Source organism: Brienomyrus brachyistius, chromosome 4, assembly GCF_023856365.1.
Source record: "Brienomyrus brachyistius isolate T26 chromosome 4, BBRACH_0.4, whole genome shotgun sequence".
Taxonomy (NCBI): Eukaryota; Metazoa; Chordata; class Actinopteri; order Osteoglossiformes; family Mormyridae; genus Brienomyrus; species Brienomyrus brachyistius.
The window spans coordinates 11,447,697-11,472,293 of record NC_064536.1 but is presented as its reverse complement, the minus strand read 5'-3'; the positions used below and the strand labels follow the sequence as shown (position 1 = coordinate 11,472,293).

The following is a 24,597-nucleotide window of genomic DNA, read 5'->3' as shown; positions in this document are numbered from 1 at the left end:
GCAGCTGAGCTACCACGCTCCCTAAAGGTGGAGTGCAGCTGAGCTACCACGCTCCCTAAAGGTGGAGTGCAGCTGAGCTACCACGCTCCCTAAAGGTGGAGTATGGCTGAGCTATGGTGCTCCCTAAAGGTGGAGTATGGCTGGGCTACAGTGCTCCCTAAAGGTAGTGTGTGGCCGGGCTATCACGCTTCCTAATAATGGAGTGCAGCTGAGCTACCACGCTCCCTAAAGGTGGAGTGCGGCTGGGCTACCACGCTTCCTAACGGCGGAGTACCATTGGGTTACCGTGCTCCCTAATGGCGTCCCTGAAGGTCAGGCAGCAGGTGGTAGGTGAAGGTGCCTGCAGAGCTCGGGCCGCATCTGGCAGAAGCGAACAGGAGCCGCTGATGTACACAGGTACGGTTCTCTGTAGCTCACCATCTTGCAGGCTGGAGTCTGTGACAAAAAGCCAGAACTCGCAGGGGCCCTCAGTCGCACTCTGAAAAATCCCACAATGCCCTGCAGTCAGTGGCCTTTACTCACAAAGCCCAAGGTAGCAAAGACCATGCAAGATCCACATTTGCACTTCATCCATCCACTCTACTAAATCATCTATTACTCCAGTAGTAGGCAGGTCCTACAGTGAATAATATTTACTAGCTGCTCCTCTAAAAGCAATTATCATACCATGATAAACAATACCATGATAAGATCGAGTCATGTTCACACAACTGCGTGTCAAAAAAAAATCCAGTTTATTTTCCCATGGTTCAGAGACATCCAATAAGAATTTGGCGCATAACCAGGATTTGCAGACACAGATCCGTTTATTACTTTTTTCCATGTATTGTGCATTCATCCATGAGCAATAATGCAGCAATGAATGGTACAGTGTGCTAAGCATGGAGATATGCCATGCTGTATCGTCTGTCGTCGTCAGAGAAGACAAAGGTCAGGCTGATCAACGTCTGTCTCCATGGCGGGAGGGGGGGTCCTGTCCTTGAGGTCCTCCCCCCGGCACCAAGCCCCTCCCTCCCCTCCAAGACTGACCTTAGGCCTTGATTAGCTTCTGACTTTCAGCAAATTCAGCTGAAATGCAGATTCCATTGTAAACATACAAGTCTGGTGATAAAAACCCTCCCCCCTTATACCTTAGGGGCCATGGGCCTGAATTGCAGCCCATCCCAGTGTGCAGAGCTTACAGTAGGAGCTGCTCCAAGTCATACCCAATGATCCTGAGTGACCCTAAGGTGCCATTAGACCAGGCATGTCAAACTCCAGTCCTGGGGGGCCGGAGCCCTGCACATTTTTGGGTCTCCCCTCATTTAACACACCTGATTCAACTCCTTGCACCTCCTTGTGCTAATTACCAAGCAGCTCTTGTGCTGAATCATTTGTGGTAGAACAAGGAAAGAGCTAAGCTACACAGGGCTCCAGCTCCCCAGGACTGGAGTTTGACACCCCTGCATTATACCATGAGTGAAATGTGTGCGTGTGCAGAGACAAAATGCACCCTCCTGTGGACCAACGGTCCAATCAGCCAAGCTAAGTCAGTCATAGCTTAGTATGACTTATGCTGGGCCTTAGTAGTGAATGCATCAGCTGTTAGCCACTACGATAGCACGATTTCTACATAGTTGTATCTATTGTTTGTGTGGTGTGTTTGAACACTAGTGAAATGATTGTGAATAGCTTGCAGACAGTGATATTCAGGTGTGAGTCTCAGAGGCTTGGCTCGTCTTGTTTTGCATGCATCTCCCTTTTGAAAGTAACACAGAACATATAAACGCATGTTAGTATTACTGCTTAGCAAACCTGTGGTTTGATATGGTCTGGGTGGGGAGGGACACACCCAGCTCCACTGATTGTGCGCGCGCGCGCGCACACACACACACACACACACACGCGCACGCGTTTGTGACTATATCTTAATGTAACTCTCCTTTCATTTCTATAGGGAAAACTCTAATCCTAACATGATGACCTTAACCCCTACCCAGCCCGAACCTTAGCCAAAAAGTAACCAAACTAAATACAACAGTTTTGCGAGATATGAAATATTTTTTATTATTGCATTCACAGATCTTTGTAGGGACCTGAAAAATGCTTCCTACAATGTTAAAATAACAGGTTTTTAATCGCATTGTGGGGTACATTTGGTCCCTACAATGTAACACCCCCCACACGCACGCACGCACGCACGCACGCACGCACGCACGCACACACACACACATACACACATACACACATACAGCAAACTCACCTTCTGCCTATGATATACTACGCTGGCAGTGAAGGTGCAGCGCTGGCCTTGTGAAACACCCTGAAATGAGAGATTCATGAGGATTTGACCCCCAGGCCATTACCATAAACTGAGCAGATTATATGGCTGTAAGACTGCGTCTAGCACACTCTGTGACTGAGGGGACAGGGGTACGTGTACGTATGTGTGCTTGTGTGTGTGCGTGCATCACCTGCAGGACGTTGCTCAGGCTGCGTGGCACGGCTGGCAAGTACAGCTCATGGCTGGACCCCCCCCGCAGTACCTGCACGGCCCCCTGGCCACAGCCCCCTTTTAGCAGGTAGCAGAAGTTGGGGGGCTGCAGCCTGGCCGGTTCCTGCAACACAGACACCATCACAACTGTACCAAGAGACAGCACAGAGCAGCCTTCAAGGAGAGGGGCCCCATGCCAAGCAGACCCCACCAAATCCTTAGGGTATATTCTCCAATCTACCATATTTCCCCTTTTTGATCAAGATCGCCTGACTTACAAGGCTGATCAGCACTCTGACACTTGTGGTAAAGCATTGCCTATTTTACCTACTGATAAAGAGACAGGAAGTGAGATATAGAAGTCGATTCAGCAGCTTCCTTCTCTGTTAAATGTGTGCACGACCCGGACTGGACTGTAAGCTCGGATCAACACGTGCTCATTGGCTGCCTAAAGAGCCAATCACAACAGTGCTACAGTAACACAGCTACCTTTGAGCAGGTGCCTTAGAAATGTCCTTGTAAACTAGAGTGATTCCCATTCAGAGCAAGATCAACGAAGGAGACACACACCTGCAAGCAGGCTTGGCTGGCTCCGGGCCCTCGGGGGGCTACGGCTGGGGGCCACAGGCTGTCGATCAAGCTGAATAGCCAGGTGGACCTGGGGCGGGGACACAAACAGCAGGCATGCTGAGACCAGGCGATGCACAGGCGACAAGCTGGGGCCTGCCCTGTTCACACGCAGGGGAGGCAGCACAGACGACAGCAAGGGGAGGGCACAGATGGGGAGGGCACAGATGGGGAGGGCACAGATGGGGAGGGCACAGGGAAGACAGTGTTACACTTGAACCTTGAGTTTGTAATGTTTCTGTCAATGTGTCAGAATGTGCAAATAAGTCTCTCTTACGTTTTGTTATTCCAACAATAATTGTTAAATAAACAAATAACATGTCATCATAACAATCATAATGAATTAAATCCCATGTTCTCAACTACTGAATATAGTTGCATATCCGTAGTGATAATCACCCCTATAGCCTTAACGGTTGCAATATCCTGGCAAAAATGCTTTAAATGCGACTGGGAGACTGACCGGCAGAGGCTATTTTGAAATTCGTCGTCTCAGATGAGTTGCTACGCTGGATACGTTTCCAGTGACATAGACAGAGTTCGGTATAACAGAGCTGACAGTCTAGGTGTTATAAGCTACTCTCACTGCAGTGGTAATGTACTTTATTAGTAAACCAAAATGTCTGCAAACTCCCAATTATAACTGACCAGCATTAGCCGTAGCAAACTAACTCACAATTAGCGTAGTGTTTTCAGTGTTAAACACGAACTTGTGAATTTAGGTTGCATCCGAATAAATAAATGGATTCTTTAGTTTCATTGCATGTACCTAACTGAAAATGATGCACCTACACTCCCCGCGTCACTGCCAGTCAAGGTTACATGTCAAGAACTACATGTGCTTGGCCATAAAATGCGAGAGAGGCTGCAACAACCTGACCAGCGGGGGGAGGGGGGGGTAATGCCTCGCGCGTGTCCGGTGGGGGGTGGGGGTGCCTTGATTGAGTAGGTGGAACAGGAAGAGCTGTGACCAGAGGCCAGATCGCAAAGCTGATAGCCAAGCCAAGTGTTCAGTGAAAGTAGCAGGGGAGTCAGAGGAGAGAGAGGGAGCAGGGCTGTCACAGTACCCAGAGGGTAGGGGGGTGTAAAAAACACACACAAAACAACCAGAGAGTATAAAGTGGTGGGGGGGGGGCAACAGTGTGCCCAATCAAAAAGCATCAGGGGCCCAAAAGACAGCAGACAGTGAAGATGCAGATATAGTGCTGATAGTGGTGTAAGACTGTACACAGACACAGTGCAGAGGACTATAGATCACATTGGTAAAGGAACATGCAAATGATTCAGCAGAATGCAGCTGCAATAAAGTCCAAATGTGCAACACTCGGCTAACGTAAAGCTGATGTGGACGGACCAGTATGGTCAGGCAGCTTGAGAACATGTGTCGATCAAAAGACGGGCAGGGGGCGCCCAAATCTGAGCCGACAGGGGATTCATGAAGGCTGCAAAGCACTGACTATTTATAAAAGGACATAAAGCGGTAGTTCAAGTTACCAGGGATGACATGACTGTGGTCACATGGCTGTGTTCACTGGGTTTAACTCTGGGCCTGTGTCTATTCTTTTGCTGCTAAACCGAGAACACTGCTTTGGCAACAGGCACCGTCTATTTCTGGGACAAATGAGCACAGAGACACACGAAGGTGATCCGAGGAAGCCTATTGGACAGGCCGGTCCTCCGGAATTTCTGATTGGTCAGACTGACATTCTTTGGGGCCCATGCGAGGCGAGAGGCTCCCTGCAGCATGCTGTGCTCCTCCATGCAGGCTCTCCCTCTCACCTTGCCCGTGTCAGCCTCTGCACTGTCTTGACGCCTCTCAGCACGCACAGCCGGCCCTCCCACTCGCGGGTGCAGCGTGGTACATCGTCCACCTCCGGGGACACTGTGTGCAGCTGAACTTCACAGAAGACACCGTAAACGTCCTGCACCAGGAGGCACAACCTGAGACCAAAGAGCACACACACACACACACACAGAGACAAACCTTCAGACTAGGAGACACAGTCTGGGAACAAACAGCACAGGCACAGACTAACCCTCCGAGCAGGAGAGACAGTCTGGGAGCAGAGAGCACACAATAGACCGTGTCTGAGGCTGCTTATCCTTATACAGGGGCCACCGTCAATCCCTGTAGAGGCAGCTGAAGTGTAGGAGGACACAAGAGGTTGCGTACCTCAGAGACGCATCTGAATTTCCTGGCAAAAGCGCCTTTAGCAAAAGGTTCGGTGTGGTGAGTCATGCCCTTGGGAGAAAATACATCCCTCTGTAGTCAAATTTACAATTTATTTATTTAACAGATGCTTTCATCCAGAGTGATGTACATTTTTTAGAAAGCAGGGTCAGTCAGTCCATAGAACAACTGGGATTGAGGACCTTGGTCTCAATAGTGACATCATTCTGCGAACTGGCCAGCTTCCAATCGCAGACGCAGCAGCCCAACTTGGGTCCATAGGTGCTAACTCCCTTGCCAGGACTGGGAACCCCACTTCCCGCTTGAGCCACCACATCTCCCAGCCTTGCTGACCAACGCTGGAGCCCAGCGTTGAGAAGATGTACGCAGGACTTCTGGAAGCTTAACCTGAGTATTAGGCAGAAACAGGAGATCTGGCAATGAGTTTGTGCAAACAAGCGTAGGAGAAGAGCTACCCTGTGATACAAAGCGAGCACACAACTGTTTGCAAATGCAATTGGGCAGCCAAGACGGTACTATCACCAGTGATTAGGTTATTTTATTTTGTTAATCAGAGAACAGACTATTCAGATGTCAGGGTCCTTGATGTTATTACAATTTAATTTAATCAGCATATTATGCAAATATAGCTTCTGGAAAGTGAAGAGCAGAGGAACAAACAGCTCATTATGGTGGGAGCTGGAGGAAATAGCAATAATTAAGGCACTCGCGTTTGAGGCCAGCGATGTCTTGCAAGATGTACCCGCGGGATGTAAATGTAGAGCAAACCCTAAGCCTACGCCACAGGCTATGCATAGCTAAACACACGTGGGGGATTTCCCTCGGGTTCTAATGAAATTAATTCCCAACCCTAAACCACAAATACTCAAGCAGATAAAAACTGATAAGGTTTTTCAAGTGTTGTTTTTAAGCTATAAAAAAGGAGCATCTTGTGTGGACAGATCCTGAAGTGTTTGAAGTTTTTCTAAAACACACACGCACATCTGTGGGTACACACCGAGCCAAAATCAAGGACTCACACACAAATATGCTTGAGCTGACATATGGACAGAGACTGACAAACAAAAACCCATAGCCACACACACAGACAGACAAACACACACAGGTTTGTAATTATACTCTATACTGCCAAAAGTATTGGGACCTCTCTCCAAATCATTGAATTCAGGTGTTCCAATTACTTCCATAACCACAGGTGTATAAAATCAGGCACCTAGCCATGCAGACTGCTTCTATAAATATTTGCGAATGAATGGGTCACTCTCAGGAGTTCAGTGAATGCAAGCGTAGTACCATGACAGGATGCCACCTGTGCAGCAAGTCCATTCGTTGAATTTCCTTGCTACTAAATATTCCACAGTCAACTGTTAGTGGTACTACAGTATGACAAAGTGGAAGCAACTGGGAACAACAGCAACAGCCCATGTAAAATCACAGAGCGGGGACAACGCATGCTGAGGCGCACAGTGTGCAGAAGTCGCCAACTGTCTGCAGTCAGTAGCTACAGACCTCCAAACTTCATGTGGCCTTCAGATTAGCTCAAGAACAGCGCGTAGAGAAGTTCATGGAATGGGATTCATCGCAGGGTAGCTGCATCGAAGTCTTTCATCGCCAAGTGCAAAGCAAGGCGTTGGATGCAGTGGTGTAAAGCACACCACCACCAGATCATAGAGCAGTGGAGACGTGTTCTCTGGAGTGACCAATCACGCTTCTCTGGCTGGCAATCCGATGGACGAGTCTGGGTTTGGCGGTTGCCAGGAGAACGGTACTTAACTGACTGCACTGTGTAAAGTTTGGTGGAGGGGGATCATGGTGTGGGGTTGTTTTTCAGGGGTTGGGCTTGGCCCCTTAGTTCCAGTGAAAGGAACTCTTAATGCTGCAACATTCGAACCCATTTTGGACAATTTCATGCTCCCAGCTTTGTGGGATCAGTTAGGGGATGGACCCTTCCTGTTCCAACATGACTGAGCACCAGTGTACAGAGCAAAGTCCATAAGGACATGGGTGAGTGAGTCTGGTGTGGAGGAACTTAACTGGCCTGCACAGAGCCCTGACTTCCACCCGATAAGACACCTTTGAAATGAATTAGAGTGGAGAATGCGAGCCAGACCTTCTCGTCCAACATCAGTGCCTGACCTCACAAATGATGTCCTGGAAGAATGGTCAAAAATTCCCATAAACACACTACTAAACCTTGTGGACAGCTTTCCCAAAAGAGTTGAAGCTGTTATAGCTGCAAACTCCATATTAAAGCCTATGTATTCAGAATCTGATGTCATTAAAGTTCATGTGTGTGTAAAGGCAGGTGTCCCAATACTTTTGGCAATATAGTGTATCTTTGTGGAGACTCTCCATTCGTTTCTATGGAAAAAAACCCTAAGCTAAAGAGTAATAGATTTTACTACATTGCGGGGATAATTACAAATACAGACAGACAGACACACACAAACAACCCTGGGTGTGTAAATAGGAGCACACAGCTTCTGAATGTACCACACCCTTCCTGTTAAAAGCTGCACCCAGCATCCACCTGCAGTATGATTGGACGCCATGGCTGTATTGAAAGCAGGTGAGTGTGGGGCCCTATATTTGGCTGACCGATGGTAGGCTGAGCAGTGACACTGCAAACTGGAAAAGGGGTCTAACGGTCTTCACACAAGGACGCCTGCACAGTGGCGGGGACGCTCACGTGAGGGCCAATCACATGGAGATGCATGCACGGGCGCGCTCGCACGGGGGACAATCACGCACGGGCGCGCTCGCACGGGGGACAATCACGCACGGGCGCGCTCGCACGGGGGACAATCACGCACGGGCGCGCTCGCACGGGGGACAATCACGCACGGGCGCGCTCGCACGGGGGACAATCACGCACGGGCGCGCTCGCACGGGGGACAATCACGCACGGGCGCGCTCGCACGGGGGACAATCACGCACGGGCGCGCTCGCACGGGGGACAATCACGCACGGGCGCGCTCGCACGGGGGACAATCACGTGGGGACGCTCGCACGGAGATAGGGTGCTCTCACAGAGAGCAATCATATAGGGATAATCACAGAGGGGATCACAGGCTCATATGAGTGCAGGGGTTCTCACACGGGAGAATCACAAGAGGATGCTCACAAAGGGCCAATCAGATGGGAATACACCATACTCGCCCTGGCCGGCATGTGCGTGAGAGACACAGGACTTGTGAGCCGTGATGAGGTGGAAGCACAGCTACATTGAGAGTATGTGTGTGCATGACAAGTGTGACGGGGCATGAGGCAGAAGCAACTGTCATGAGGAAGAGGCAGGGCCATGAGAGCAGATGCACACACCCTGAAACAGAAGGCACCTTACAGGTGCTCGAAAGCACAGGCCAGGCCTTGACCTCGAGGAGGGATATTTTGACAGAAAGCAGGATCCAGGCTCAGGCTCAGACCTGGATCCTCCAAGCCTGTTCACTTTCCTACACAATTGATATTTCTTTTAGTTGTTTGTAAATTAAGCTGAAACCCTGAGTGACCAAGAGAAGCTTTCTAAAATTAAATTGTTTACACTAAGCCTAAATATAGGGCTGTAAACATATGGTTCCCCTTACAGGCTGGTATGATTAGAATATGCCTGAGTAACTCTATTCATGAAGCCCTAATGGTTAGTGGGGGAAAAAAACTGCAGTTTCCTGGGAGTCTGGGAAGCAGCTCAGGGTTGGGGGGGGGGCGTTCTACGAAAACGCTGGGGGGTGGGTGAGCCGAGCGATCATCGTCGTCGTCTGCGGTGAGATTGTAAACAAACACTGAGTGCGGCTGTGTTTGTTTGGGAGCCTTAATGAAAGCGGATATGAGGGGTTACATGCGGGCTGCTATCGAGTAAGGTGCTTCACCAAAGAAACAGCACACTGTTTCAGGGAAGAGAGCAGCTCCACCCCCCAGCGGAGCGCTCAGTCACTCTCTCTCTCTCCCACCCTCCCTCTCTCTCCCCCTCTCTCTGCCCCGCTTCACTCCGCTCGGACGCCAGGACACTCTGGGAGTTTGTTATTGTGAGTAATCGTAGGAATCTGCAGCGGCTTCACGCCACTTCCAGGAACTGTGGGCAGTGCAGCCGGAGGACCGCCCCCCCGACTCTGACACACACACACACACACACACACGCTCGCTGCGCCGTGGGCGGGATGCAGTCTCGAGCGGGGCAGCCGATAAACATGGTGCTGAAACCAGATCCCCCGGCACATTGTGTTCCCTCTCCCACATAAAAACACGCAGCCCCGTTCTGCTTTGAGTAAACACTTAATCCTGCTGTTTATCCAATCCGGGCCTCGCTCAGAGACTTCAGAGCCTGCAGCCCAGCCGCCATCCCCCCCCCCCCCCCCCCCAGGCCACTTGTACCTGGGCGAGACGCGGCAGGGGGTACGGGCCCAGCTGGAAGGGGGGGCGAGAGTGGGGTCTGTACTCTGAGGCACCCACCCCCTTCAGCAGAACTGCTAAGTCACCATGACCAAAACCAAAAATCAGTGTGGGGGCCTGAGGCTAGAATCACTCCATGTTGCTCGCTGGGGGGGGTAAAGGATCCTTTCCGGTCACTGGCTTCGCTCTGACAGATTTGTGCCTTCATTCTGAAACTGGTGATCCCAAGAAAGACGAACAGGCCTGGCTGGGATAACGGGTGGTCACAAAAAACAAAACAAGAATAAGAAAAAAAAACTCATACAGACCCCCCATTTCCCCATAACCTGACCGGCAGGGGCACCTCCGCATGGGATTACTGAGAAAGCCACAGCGGACTTAGGGATCTGAGGATTTGTCACTAACAGGTGCAGGTCACTCCCCCCCACCCCACCCACCCGGCTCATCTCCCGCCCAACCGACAGCCCGCCGACCACTCAGGGTTGTCGCAAACCGCAGGAAAACCGCACTCGGGAACCTCGCGAACCAGCTGGCGGAGGAAAATACAACTGACAGGAAGTGGAAGCGCCTGGCGAGGCCACGCCCACTCCATTCAGGCAGCGGCCAGGCCCTCTATTCACGCGTGTTTACCTGACGTGCAGTATCACGGTTCGGCGGCCGCGCTCACGGAGCTTATTTCTGCCCGAGCCTGTGTCAGTGCGTGCCGAAAGCAGACGCAGACGTGTCTGACTACAGGCCGTACCCAGGTGACAGGGCTGCCTGTCAGCCTGCGAGTTCCTGGGAGAGCCAGGCAGGCGGCCGCAGCTTGATGTCAATGCCGATGACAAAGTCAAAGAAGAAAGGCTGGAGACCTTTGAGGACAGGCGTGGATGGCAGAAAGCGCAGCAGCGTCATCCCCCCAAACCTGATTTCCCATTTCTGATTTCCTGATTTCCCATCCGCAGACCCCGTCCCGTGTCAGATCTGGCTGGAGCCAGTGCTGTTCCCTAACCAGTTGCAGCTGGACCTCTCTATGTGGGTTTTTTTTTTTTGTGGGGGGGGGGGGGGGGGGGGGGGTGGAGGCAAAGGGGAGAGGAAGCCCATTTCTGAGCTCACTGCTGGCAGGCAGGCAGGCCGCGACACACTCCGGGGCCGATCCCACGTCTATGTCACGCGCAGCCGCGATGCGGGCCTGACGTCAGCAAGTCTGCCGGGGCAGGCCGTCACGCGATAGCAGTCACCTGACCGGGCCGCCTCAGCGCTGTCAAAGCAGATGTGATATAGAGCGCTGTGCAGGCACGCCGGTGATAAAGGTCATGTGCGTTTGCTCTGCTTTGATTCCCCTACAAAAGCACACACTCTGCTCCTAACAAAGACTGTTTACGATGTACTTTTTCATTAAAAGTAACAAACACATATCATTTATCACTTCAGGCAAGAGCTTTTCTAGTAAACCGTTGAAGTAAAAGCTTGGCGCCTCTAAGGGCCATCTCCACACTGTTATTATTCACAGAACAAACAGCCCTGCTTGTGCTCCCCTCCCCTCGCACCAGGCCAGGACGATGCTGTGTTTAAGTACACGGCCACAGCCAACAGGGTCTGGAGAACTTTACAGTGCAGAGAAGAGACATCACAAACAGACTGGTCAATGGGGACAAACGTAATATATTTACCCTGTTTAACCCTGTCACCTGCACTCACCTTGCAAAGCACAGTGGCCCATCCCGACGTTACTCACCATGGCAGAGTTGCCTGTTCCCCCTTACAGCAGTCGCCTATCGCAACATTAACCTTCACAGAATAGTGGCCCACAATGATATTAATATAAGGCTGTAAGGGAGGGCTGGCAACTGTAGTGTAAGGAGTAATGTATGGATGGACGATTGTGCCACCCTGAGGGATAATGTCGGGGTGGGCAACTGTGCCATGGGGGTTAATGACAGGATGGGCATCAGTCATCAGGGGGGCAGGCGACTGTGCTTCCTTGAGGGTTAACCCTTACGGCACAATCGCCCAGCCTGATATCAACCAGCACGTGCCTCATTTCCACCAACTCAGAGCCGGAGCCAGTGCCGGGCTTTTTCCCCAATCTGGAACTGGTTCCCTGCATTTCCATCACAAAAAAAACTGGCCCTGGGCCAGTAAAAACAGCTCCGGCAAGGCACCACAGACAAGCTGGTTTCAGAATCTGAATAAATAACGTCAGCAAAACTGGGCCAGGCTATTGTGTCCAAACCTTCACCATATCCAGAAAAATCAATTTATAACTACAATAGTTTTGTCGATTATCACCAGTGCCAGCAGTGAAATAACTTGCCAGCTTAATAGCAGAATAGCATTACGTCGTTTCTTTTTTCTTTTCTTTTTTTAACTGTGGAAAACAAAATATAAATCTGCTGGGAAGATTTAGTAAATTATAAAGATGTTGCAGGTGTAATAAATAAACTATTGCGGCGCTCAAGTGGCGAAGAGATCATGAAAAGACGGACTTTTGTTTGTAACGTCTTTGTAAAGACTGGGGAGAATTACAGCCTTTAACGAGACAGAAGTGGATACAGGCAATAGAGACAGAGCGCAAGTCATACTCTGAAAACTACTTAAAGGCCCATTTTTTTGTTTATAAAAACTTAAAATCCACAACAGATCAAAACAAATAATAATAATAACAACAATTATAAAAATAGAATTCAGACAAACCTTTATTTTACTCACTTATGCCTGTGTAACATTTCTCTTCCATTCTTTTTTGAAACCAGTGGAAATGCAGGCAGGTTCTCAAAAGGCACCAAGCAAGAAGGAGTCGAGCACCTACACCAGTGCCGGCTCCGTGTTGGTGGAAATGAGGTAATGGTGGCACAGTCACTCCCCTCAACGTTACCCCTTACCGCCCAGTGGCCTGTCCAAACGACAACTTGTACACGTTAGGCCTACCTGTCACAGCAGTTACGCGTCCCGACGTTAAGTCTAATGGCACAGACGCTCACCCAAATGTTGACCCTCATGACAGCTGTCCCCCTCGCCGACGGTTCCCCTGAAAACACAGTGGTCCCTCACAGCACAGTCCCCCTCGCCTACGTTTCCCCTGGAAACACAGTGGTCCCTCACAGCACAGTCCCCCTCGCCGACGGTTCCCCTGAAAACACAGTGGTCCCTCACAGCACAGTCCCCCTCGCCTACGTTTCCCCTGAAAACACAGTGGTCCCTCACAGCACAGTCCCCCTCGCCGACGTTTCCCCTGAAAACACAGTGGTCCCTCACAGCACAGTCCCCCTCACCGACGTTTCCCCTGAAAACACAGTGGTCCCTCACAGCACAGTCCCCCTCACCGACGTTTCCCCTGAAAACACAGTGGTCCCTCACAGCACAGTCCCCCTCCCTGACATTTCCCCTGAAAACACAGTGGTCCCTCACAGCACAGTCCCCCTCGCCAACGTTTCCCCTGAAAACACAGTGGTCCATCACAGCACAGTCCCCCTCGCCAACGTTTCCCCTGAAAACACAGTGGTCCCTCACAGCACGGTCCCCCTCGCCGACGTTTCCCCTGAAAACAGTGGTCCCTCACAGCACGGTCCCCCTCACCGACGTTTCCCCTGAAAACACAGTGGTCCCTCACAGCACAGTCCCCCTCGCCGACGTTTCCCCTGAAAACACAGTGGTCCCTCACAGCACAGTCCCCCTCGCCAACGTTTCCCCTGAAAACACAGTGGTCCCTCACAGCACAGTCCCCCTCGCCAACGTTTCCCCTGAAAACACAGTGGTCCCTCACAGCACGGTCCCCCTCGCCAACGTTTCCCCTGAAAACACAGTGGTCCCTCACAGCACGGTCCCCCTCACCGACGTTTCCCCTGAAAACACAGTGGTCCCTCACAGCACAGTCCCCCTCGCCGACGTTTCCCCTGAAAACACAGTGGTCCCTCACAGCACAGTCCCCCTCGCCAACGTTTCCCCTGAAAACACAGTGGTCCCTCACAGCACAGTCCCCCTCGCCAACGTTTCCCCTGAAAACACAGTGGTCCCTCACAGCACAGTCCCCCTCGCCAACGTTTCCCCTGAAAACACAGTGGTCCCTCACAGCACAGTCCCCCTCACCGACGTTTCCCCTGAAAACACAGTGGTCCCACACAGCACAGTCCCCCTCCCTGACATTTCCCCTGGAAACACAGTGGTCCCTCACAGCATAGTCCCCCTCGCCGACATTTCCCCTGGAAACACAGTGGTCCCTCACAGCACAGTCCCCCTCGCCGACATTTCCCCTGAAAACACAGTGGTCCCTCACAGCACAGTCCCCCTCACCGACATTTCCCCTGGAAACACAGTGGTCCCTCACAGCACAGTCCCCCTCACCGACGTTTCCCCTGAAAACACAGTGGTCCCTCACAGCACAGTCCCCCTCACCGACGTTTCCCCTGAAAACACAGTGGTCCCTCACAGCACAGTCCCCCTCACCGACGTTTCCCCTGAAAACACAGTGGTCCCTCACAGCACAGTCCCCCTCCCTGACATTTCCCCTGAAAACACAGTGGTCCCTCACAGCACAGTCCCCCTCGCCAACGTTTCCCCTGAAAACACAGTGGTCCATCACAGCACAGTCCCCCTCGCCAACGTTTCCCCTGAAAACACAGTGGTCCCTCACAGCACGGTCCCCCTCACCGACGTTTCCCCTGAAAACACAGTGGTCCCTCACAGCACAGTCCCCCTCGCCGACGTTTCCCCTGAAAACACAGTGGTCCCTCACAGCACAGTCCCCCTCGCCAACGTTTCCCCTGAAAACACAGTGGTCCCTCACAGCACAGTCCCCCTCGCCAACGTTTCCCCTGAAAACACAGTGGTCCCTCACAGCACAGTCCCCCTCGCCAACGTTTCCCCTGAAAACACAGTGGTCCCTCACAGCACAGTCCCCCTCACCGACGTTTCCCCTGAAAACACAGTGGTCCCACACAGCACAGTCCCCCTCCCTGACATTTCCCCTGGAAACACAGTGGTCCCTCACAGCATAGTCCCCCTCGCCGACATTTCCCCTGGAAACACAGTGGTCCCTCACAGCACAGTCCCCCTCGCCGACATTTCCCCTGAAAACACAGTGGTCCCTCACAGCACAGTCCCCCTCACCGACGTTTCCCCTGGAAACACAGTGGTCCCTCACAGCACAGTCCCCCTCACCGACGTTTCCCCTGAAAACACAGTGGTCCCTCACAGCACAGTCCCCCTCACCGACGTTTCCCCTGAAAACACAGTGGTCCCTCACAGCACAGTCCCCCTCACCGATGTTTCCCCTGAAAACACAGTGGTCCCACACAGCACAGTCCCCCTCCCTGACATTTCCCCTGGAAACACAGTGGTCCCTCACAGCACAGTCCCCCTCGCCGACATTTCCCCTGGAAACACAGTGGTCCCTCACAGCACAGTCCCCCTCGCCGACGTTTCCCCTGGAAACACAGTGGTCCCTCACAGCACAGTCCCCCTCACCGACGTTTCCCCTGAAAACACAGTGGTCCCTCACAGCACAGTCCCCCTCGCCGACGTTTCCCCTGAAAACACAGTGGTCCCTCACAGCACAGTCCCCCTCGCCGACGTTTCCCCTGAAAACACAGTGGTCCCACACAGCACAGTCCCCCTCGCCGACGTTTCCCCTGAAAACACAGTGGTCCCTCACAGCACAGTCCCCCTCCCTGACATTTCCCCTGAAAACACAGTGGTCCTCACAGCACAGTCCCCCTCGCCGACGTTCCCCCTGAAAACGCAGTGGTCCCTCTCAGCACAGTCCCCCTCCCTGACATTTCCCCTGGAAACACAGTGGTCCCTCACAGCACAGTCCCCCTCGCTGACGTTTCCCCTGAAAACACAGTCACCCGCCCTGACGTTATGCCTAACGCCACAGTCGCCCACCCCAAAGTTAACCCTCATGACAGCAAGACACCAGGTGTGCCGTTACGGTAGACAATCACTGAATAACCAGATGACAGATGACGGTTATTTGCATTTAGTGCTGGAGAGCCAAACTGGCTTGTTGATTCCTTTGAAACAGGTACTGGCTCCATTTCCAGTATTGCAGGATTCCTCAAACCAGTATTAACCAAGGGATGGGGGGAGGGTAGACCCCTTCACTTCTCGTACACATGATCTCACTACATTCAACTGCTTCAGTTGGGCCTTTCAGGCTACTGCTGAAAGCGGACCCTTTTTTCCCCAGAAAGTATGATTCACACGCGGCTCTGCTCACCAGCAAGCTCCTCCTGCTCACCAACAAGAGCCTGCTTTCCCTTTCCAGCCGAAGGCAGTCATGGCACCCGCCTTACCCTCCCTTTATCCGCCCTCACAAGTTAGCTTCACATGACAAGAAGCTGCTGGTCAACAAGGATTCCCTGGCTGCTTCACCAATGAGACCTTTCACACACTTTTCACCATGTTTTTACAAATGCAGCTTCTCTGCACACTATAGCACCGTCTTTTGTGGACATTTCACCTTCTCCCTGTGGGATGAAGGGCTACAGAGAGCAACAGGTAGTAATCCAGAGTGTACAATATTTTTACTATGATTAATTTCCAAAAATTATACCGAATCCCTCCCTTTGTGACTCTGTCCATATGTCGCAAGGTGGTCCGGGGGGAAACCTCTCATTATATACGTACTGTATACAGACAGCGTGAGAGTAAAGCCCAACTCATCTGATTTGTCTGGACTTGCCCTGCTCAGGTGACTGGAGATGGACCATCCGGACCACGGCTCGGAATCCCCCTCCCTGCAAAGCCGATTTACCAAAAAATGCCCCCATCCAGCATCCAGCAAACAAGAAAACCAAACCCACAACAAAACAAGCCAACTATTTTTTGTGTCACGACGGAGAGTTATTAAAACCTACCAGAAGTAATATCATTAGTCATATATTAACCATAATGAAAATTAAGGCTCCATCTTCTGCTTAGTAGAGAGCAGAATAAGTCTGTAAAGTATCTGAAGATGTCAACCATAGAAATGATCTCCAGGATGTACCTTGAAATAAAACTTTACCTTCTGCATTCAGTGACAGGCAGCAGTCACACTCCTAGACAGTTAACTCATCAGCAGGTCATTCCATTTAATTATTATTTTTTTTTAATTCTACCCATTTCCAAAAATTCGGCATCGCCACTTTTGATTTCAATTAAATTTTGATATGCGAATCACGCATATCTTCTGGAGCTCAGAGTTTACTTTATTTTTATATATAAAGACATAGGATCTTTTCTGCACCACACGTAAATATTTTGCTATTAAAACTACATTGCTTATTGGACTGTATAGCTTGTCGGAAAGCGTAAAAAATTCAAATAAGAAAAACAAAAAAACATTTCGTAGCATGGTCAAACATCACACAACCCCCAAAACACAAGGCTACGCTTCAGGCAGACCACTTTATATTATAGATGAATTAAAAAGTAGTTTCACTAATAAATCAACGCGAACTCCTACACCTTTGAACACAATTTGAGGGAAAAAATGCTACCCCTCCTCAAATGTCTTTTTTGGGAATGAAAATACTACTTATGTCAAAAACTTGCACATTCTGGTGTTTCTCATGGCACAAAGTAACAGGTGTGTCTGTGTTTGTGTGTGTGCGCGTATATTATATATAAAAATATAGCGTAACACTTTGCCCAAGTCCCTTTTGTGCACAGCCGTCGACCCTTCGATTCATGGACTCCAGGAGACCTCTGAAGGTGTCCTGCGGAATCTGGCACCAAGACGTTAGCAGGAGATTCTTAAATCGAAGTGGGACTCGTTTGTCCAGCACATCCCACAGATGTTCGATCAGATTGAGATCTGGGGAATCTGGAGGCCAAGTCAACACCCATGAACTCTTTTTTCATGTTTCTCAAACCATTCCTGAACATCTTTTGCAGTTTGACCGGGCACAGTGGCCTGCTGAATGTGGCCACTGCCATTGGGGAGGTCCATTGCCGTGAAGGGGTAACCTTGGTCTGCAACAATGTTTAGGTAGATAGTACTTGTCAAAGTAACATCCACATGAAGGTCAGGACCCAAGGTTTCCAAAAAGAACACGCTGCCTCCGCCAGCTTACCTTCTTCCCATAGTACATCGTGGTGGCAAACAATACACTCAGTCGTCTACAGAAAACGTGACATCAGATCAGGCCGCCATCCACTGCTCCACAGTCCAGTTCTGACGCTCACATGCCCATCGTAGGAGCTTCTGGCGGTGGACAGGGGTTAGCATGGGCACTCTGACCAGTCTGCGGCTAGGGGGCCCCCATACGCAGCAAGCTGCGACGGACTACGTCATCTGAAGCCTTTCTATCATAACCAACATTAACATTTTCAGCAATCTGTGCTACAATAACTCAACTGTGGAATCACACCAGACTAGCATACCCTTTGCCCCCAAGCCCATCAATGAGCCTTGAGTGCCCATGACCCCATAACCGGCTAACTGGTTAGTCCTCCTTGGACTACTTTTGGTAGGTACTGACCACTACATACAGGGAACATGCCACAAGACCTGCCATTGTAGATATGCTCAAACCCAGTCATCTAGCCATCACAGTTTGGCCCTTGTCAAAGTTCCTCAGATCTTTTCACTTGCCCATTTTACCTGCTTCCAACTTCAAGAACGGGATGTTCACTTGCCTAATATATAATGGCACCCCTGACGGGTGCCATTGTAATGAGATAATCAATGTCATTCATTATCAGTCAATCAGAATATACAGCAAAAGAATGGCAACATAAACATGCAATGTGTTTATATTCCGATATACACAGCACAGGCGGAACACGCAGCGTGTGAATGCCGATATACACAGCGCAGGCGGAACACGCAGCGTGTGAATGCCGATATACACAGCACAGGCAAAACACACAGCGTGTGAATGCCGATATACACAGCGCAGGCAAAACACACAGCGTGTGAATGCCGATATACACAGCGCAGGCAAAACACACAGCGTGTGAATGCCGATATACACAGCGCAGCAAAACACACAGCGTGTGAATGCCGATATACACAGCGCAGGCAAAACACGCAGCGTGTGAATGCCGATATAAACAGCACAGGCAGAACACGCAGCGTGTGAATGCCGATATAAACAGCACAGGCAGAACACGCAGCGTGTGAATGCCGATATAAACAGCGCCGGCAGAACACGCTGTGTGTGAATGCCGATATAAACAGCACAGGCAGAACACGCTGTGTGTGAATGCCGATATAAACAGACAGGCCTGAACACAGGTCTCCTACAGCCTGCCTGCCACCCACCGCAGGGGAAATCTAAAATATCAGTGTCCGAAAGCATGTAAAGATGGCACACAGGGATCCTGTGAGGCAGCCAGGGATTGAGGCACGTGGGGAGAGCGTGATGTCATGCAAGAGGAGGTGAGGTCAGTGGGGTGCACCAGCTGGAACTGCCAGTGAAACAGGAGAACCGCAAACAGGCCCAAGGTCAGCATGGATATATATAATGAAAAAGCATGTCTAGAGCACAGGACAAGGATAGCACAGCGCAACCCAGCCAAGCTGCAAGGGACTCAAATTACCGGGCACTGCTGGTGGGGGAGGAGCGGCCAGGTGGGGTCCCTGATCAGCCCACCGACCCTTTCACAGCATAGCACAGCGCAGCGCAATTACAGTGCAAGTTGATGGTACACTGCAGGCAGATCACTGTGGATTTATAGTGTGCAACAGAACATGATTTCCCTATAGCCTGGAAATCTTTCCACTACAATTCATTATCAGAGTTTTCTCACATAACCACCCACATACCGCAGCCCCTGTTGTGGCCTGTGATTTCCTTCCAGGTTGCAATACTGACACCTCGTACCTTAAAGGGTCTGAGAAGCCTCACTGCAGTGATTCAGTTCACCTGGTGACCGCCTCACACTGGCACATGCTTACAACCGTGGCCAAAAGTTTTGAGAATGACAAATATTCATTTTCACAAAGTCTGCTGCCTTAGTTTTTATGATGGCAATTTGCAAATGCTCCAGAATGTTATGAAGAGTGATCAGACAGAGACCCTCTTCGCAATAAAAATTAACTTAATCCCAAAAAAACCCCATTTCCACTGCATTTCAGCCCTGCCACAAAAGGACTCGCTGACATCATTTCAGTGACTCTCTCGTTAACACAGGTGACAGTTATGCTGATTGAGTTAGAATAGCAGACTGGATGCTTTAAAAGGAGGGTGGTGCTTGAAATCATTGTTCTTCCTCTGTTACCCATGGTTACCTGCAGGGATACAGTCATCACTGTTTTGCACAAAAAGGGCTTCACAGGCAAGGATATTGCTGCTAGTAAGATTGCACCTAAATCAACTACTTATCAGATCATCAAGAATTTCAAGGACAGAAGTTTAATTGTTGTGAAGGCGGCTTCAGGGCGCCCAAGTCCACCAAGCGCCAGGACCTTCTCCTAAGGTTGATTCAGCTGCAGGATCGGGGCACCACCAGTGCAGGGCTCGCTCAGGAAAGGCAGCAGGCAGGTGTGAGGGCATCTGCACGCCCAGTGAAGCCAAGACTTCTGGAGGTTGGCCTGGTGTCAAGAAGGGCAGCAAAGCAGACACTTCTCTCCCAGAAAAACATCAGGGACAGACTGATATTCTGCAAAAGGTACAGGGATCGGACTGCTGGGGACTGGGGTAAAGTCATTTTCTCTGATGAATCCCTCTTTGAATCCGATTGTTTGGGGCAAAAAGGATCATCCACATAAAAGGTGAGCGCTACCATCAGTCCTGTGTCATGCCAATAGTAAAGCATTCGGAGACCATTTATGTGTCGGGCTGCTTCTCTGCCAAGGGAGTGACTCACTCACAATTTTACCTAAGAACACAGTCATGAATAAAAATGGTACCAACTTCTCCTAACCATCCATGAACAGTTTAGTGATGAACAAGGCCTTTTCCACCATGATGGAGCATCGTGTCATAAGGCAAAACTGATAACTAAATTGCTCGGGGAACAAAAACATCAACATTTTGGGTCCCTGGCCAGGAAACTCCCTAGACCTTAATCCCATTTGATGGACAAACAAAAACCCACAAATTCTGATAAATTCCAAGCAATGATTATGCAAGAATGGGCTGCCAGTAGTCAGAATTTGGCCCAGAAGTTGATTAACAGCAGCCAGGGTGAATTGCAGAGGTCTTGAAAGAGAAAGGCCAACACTGCAAATACTGACTCTTTGCATAAACTTAATGTAACTGTCAATAAAAAAGCCTTTGACGCTTATAAAATGCTTGTAAATATATGTCAGTATATTATGGAAACACCTGACAAAAAGATCTACAAACACTGAAGTGGCAAACATTGTAAAACCCAAATACTTGTGTCATTCTCAATACTTTTGGCCATGGCTGCAATGAAGCTGCCCTCGTGATGGTGGGGGGGTACCTGCTGAGGGTGGGTGCAGACGGCACGGCCTCAGGGCCCAGGCACGGAAGCGATGCTCGGAGGCGGGGCTCGGGAAGAGGCAGGCAGTATACCCTCTGCACCACAACTTCGACCTGGAGGTCCAAGCAGCCGGCCCGGCCCCGAGCTTCCATCAGGTCCAGGAGGGAGTCGCAGGTCTCTGGATCCCGGGCAGGGGGCTGGCAGGACGAGCCTGCGGCCTGCAAGACGAGCAGGTCCTGAGAGGCCCAGCCCACCCAATCGTGTTTGATCTGTGAGTGGCATGCAGATTTAGCGCTCGGACCATACCATGGCCACTCACCTCCTTGCAATGGAGGAGCTGGCTCCTGTGCGCCAGGCTGAACGCGCGAGCCAGAGGGCACGGGAAGCGGGCAGCCACTGCAGGCCAGGCGTGGGCTGTGCCCACATCGCCCTCACGCGGTGGTGCCTTCAGGCTGAAGTGTGTGTTAAGGATGACGGTGGTGCTCTGGCCCTCAATGGTCAGCTTCTGCCTGGAGTGAGACAGGAAGGAGGCCGTGTGAGGCGGTGCACTACGGAGCACCATCACTCCCAAGGCTGCACACGTCCGGCTCCACACTCCCACAGGAGAGGCACAGGGACTACCGCCATGCGACAGTGATGAACGCTACCAGCATAGACGCGATGCTTTGTGAAAGAGTTACTTTCCAAGCGGCTACGGTAGCCGATGTTGAACAGAACCCTGAAAAGACGCCCATTTGTGCAGCTCTCTCTGCCAGTGCCGAGATATAAATCACCCGTAGACGGCGCCTGCCCCCATCACCAATCACGCAACGCTCCATCTCTCAAAGCAGCAGATGTCTGTGTGGAGTGGAAAAGGTCAGATAAATGAGCAGGGCGTGTGGTTTTCGGGTGCCGCCTGCCCCACCCTCGCCGTGCACGGCGTCGCTCCAGCTCCTCAGATGAACCTCTCCTCACACCCCCACGCCGCAGTGGTCAGAGGGCATCAGCAGAAACATCGCATCGCACCCCGCACTCTCTGCACCCTCCCCACATGCGGAAGCATAGGAGAAACCACCAAGCCAGCAAGGACGGCCCCGAACCGAGACACCCGACACGCCGTGATAAACACAGGCCCAAGAATTTTTATTTTTTTTTAGAAAAAATAGAAGAAAACATGAAACTCGTGATGCAATCATCAGTTTTCCGTCATCATTAGAAACCAGGGTGTAGCTGCCTCGTAAAATGGGACGTCACGGACATCAGAGAGGAAGGAAATGAGTGGACCTTCCGAGGTCTGGCACGAGCCAGCATACGGTTGCAGGCGGAGGGAAGGGCTGGTACTGGGGGAACCGCACAGGCAGGTCAACCTCACAGCAAGCAGGACATTAAACCATCAAAATAGCTGACTGCAAATGGGGGGGGGGGGGGTAGCTGGCTACCCCATTAAAAAATTATTTGCTCCCTGTTCCTCACGCGCATCTCCAACGCATACCCCACATGTGGGTTAGGCCTCCAGATAACAGAAAGTGTGACGGATGACTGCACTCCACAGAGAAATCAGAAGTACAGAAAGGTCCTGTGGAAAGAGCGGGCGGCTCTGGGGGGCCCGGAGCACGCAGCCCCCGGCAGCGGCGTGGAAACAGCAGCAGCATGAATGAGAGGCCAAGGCTCGTCTACCGGCTTTGATGACTACAGAAGAAAACAGGGCCGATATCTTAGAGATAACCTCCCCCGCTCTACTGCACCGCCATGGGGGGGGGGGGGGCAATCGACAGCACCAAAGACCGACCGCACAGTAAACATCGCACTCGCGTGACCTCATTACGGCAGATGAACCCCTTTTTAAACGGCATGGGATCAAATGTATGGTGTCAGGCTGGAGTCACTGGACCACTGAGAGGTACGACGTGGGCAGAGACGCGTTTACTATAAGCCCACCAACTGAGAGACAAAGGAGCAGGACCCAAAAGTGACAGAGCGACCGACCTGCGGCCACCGCTCAATGTGAAATGAAACATAAGATCCATGAAAACAGTATTGCACGGACAATTAAAAAAAAAATTAAAAAATCACAATGGATTAGTACAGCATCAGTTAAACGATAACAAAAGCATATTCAGTTTTATGACTGGCTGCATAAGCTACTTAATTACTATGACTATTATAGTTACGTAATGGTGTTGAAGATTTTCCAGTGACAATGGAGGACGGCATACAGTGTTTCTGCTCTTCGTGTTTGAAGGAGACATTTTTATCACCTTTAGTTTAGTGTTAATTTTAGTTGCGTTAAACTCCTACTGTGCAGGTGCAGGTACCGGGGTCGTGTACCATCTGTAATCCCTCTGCCCAGGTTGGGTACCAACTGAATTCGTGACGCCGGGGTCGGGTACTGACTGCATTGGTTACGCCGGGGTCGGGTACTGACTGCATTGGTTACGCCGGGGTCGGGTACTGACTGCATTGGTTGTGCTGGGGTGTATTCTCACCGTCGGGGTCAGGTTCCGGATGCATTTCTTCCACTGGAGTCGGGTACTGGACATATTTGTTCTGCCAGGGTTGGGTACCAGCTGTATTTGTTCCGCAGGGCAGAGGTGGATATTTCAGGTCTAGAAAGTAAAAAATCCAGAGAAGGATTTTGTTTCAACCAACCACTTGTGTACTATACGACTAACTCGTTATGCTATATAGTTGGTTGAAACAAAATCCTGGTCTGAATTTTTACTTTCTGGACCTGAAATGACCACCTCTGCCGCCGGAGAGGAGCATAGACTCTGATACTATTTGTATTCGTTCCACTGGGGTCGAATATCAGTGGGATCTGGCTGGATTCATGCCACTAGGATTGAGTACGAACTGGTACGATGTGTGTTCTCACTTCTGCTAGTGTTTGAGTATAAATACAACTTAACCTCCGAAGTTAATTTAGTTTTTACGGAATTGCAAGTCAGGAGCAGTTAATGAGAGGCCGATGAACCCACACTGACGTTTCTGAAGGAACACATGGGATTTACATGAGACTAACATCCTGCTAAAATCAAAAAGTAATTTTTGTAATTAAGGCAATCACGGTCGTAACCACAGCTTTTAGGAAGTATCATGCATACAAATCTATTAATATCAGAAGAGCCAGTCCAGAAAAGCAGCAGAGGTAAAGCAGAATATAACCCGAGTGCACCCACAGCTTCTCGTTGAGGGCAAGTCGCAGTTCAGCCACTCTCACAAACTCATACAGCACACCAAGGGGACGCAGAAACACCTATTCCATCTCTGTTAGGCTTATTTCATTTGTTCAAATGTTCTGCCATCATTATTTTCCTTGTGGCATTTTGTTTACATGTATATACCAAGCTAGCAAAATGGGTTCGTTGAAACTTTTTTCTTTAAAAATTCAGCCAAAGGCTCAGTGTCAGTGAAATGTTTGAATAAAACCAGCATGACACCATAATTCTGTGTTTTACACTTTATATATTTCTCTATTAATGTGAGTGGAATTCTGTCTTAAGGACTAATGAATCAAAATTTGAAATATGCGTGTGTTTTTTTTTTTTTTTTATACATTTAAGTAAAGTCTCAAACTACA

At 50.4% G+C, this 24,597-nt stretch overlaps 1 protein-coding gene across 3 annotated transcripts in view; it reads right to left on the bottom strand.

Annotated features, from left to right (window-relative positions):
• spidr (scaffold protein involved in DNA repair) overlaps positions 1-24,597 on the bottom strand; it is a 70,154-nt gene that overhangs the window by 7,195 nt on the left and 38,362 nt on the right. For all 3 annotated transcript variants that reach the window (XM_049010743.1, XM_049010744.1, XM_049010745.1), the window contains exons 9-15: positions 21,358-21,547; positions 21,039-21,256; positions 4,880-5,041; positions 3,044-3,131; positions 2,454-2,597; positions 2,243-2,302; positions 286-478 (exon numbers count right to left, since the gene is read on the bottom strand). In XM_049010743.1, the coding sequence (XP_048866700.1) occupies positions 286-478; positions 2,243-2,302; positions 2,454-2,597; positions 3,044-3,131; positions 4,880-5,041; positions 21,039-21,256; positions 21,358-21,547 (1,055 nt within the window). The remainder of the gene's footprint in view (positions 1-285; positions 479-2,242; positions 2,303-2,453; positions 2,598-3,043; positions 3,132-4,879; positions 5,042-21,038; positions 21,257-21,357; positions 21,548-24,597) is intronic.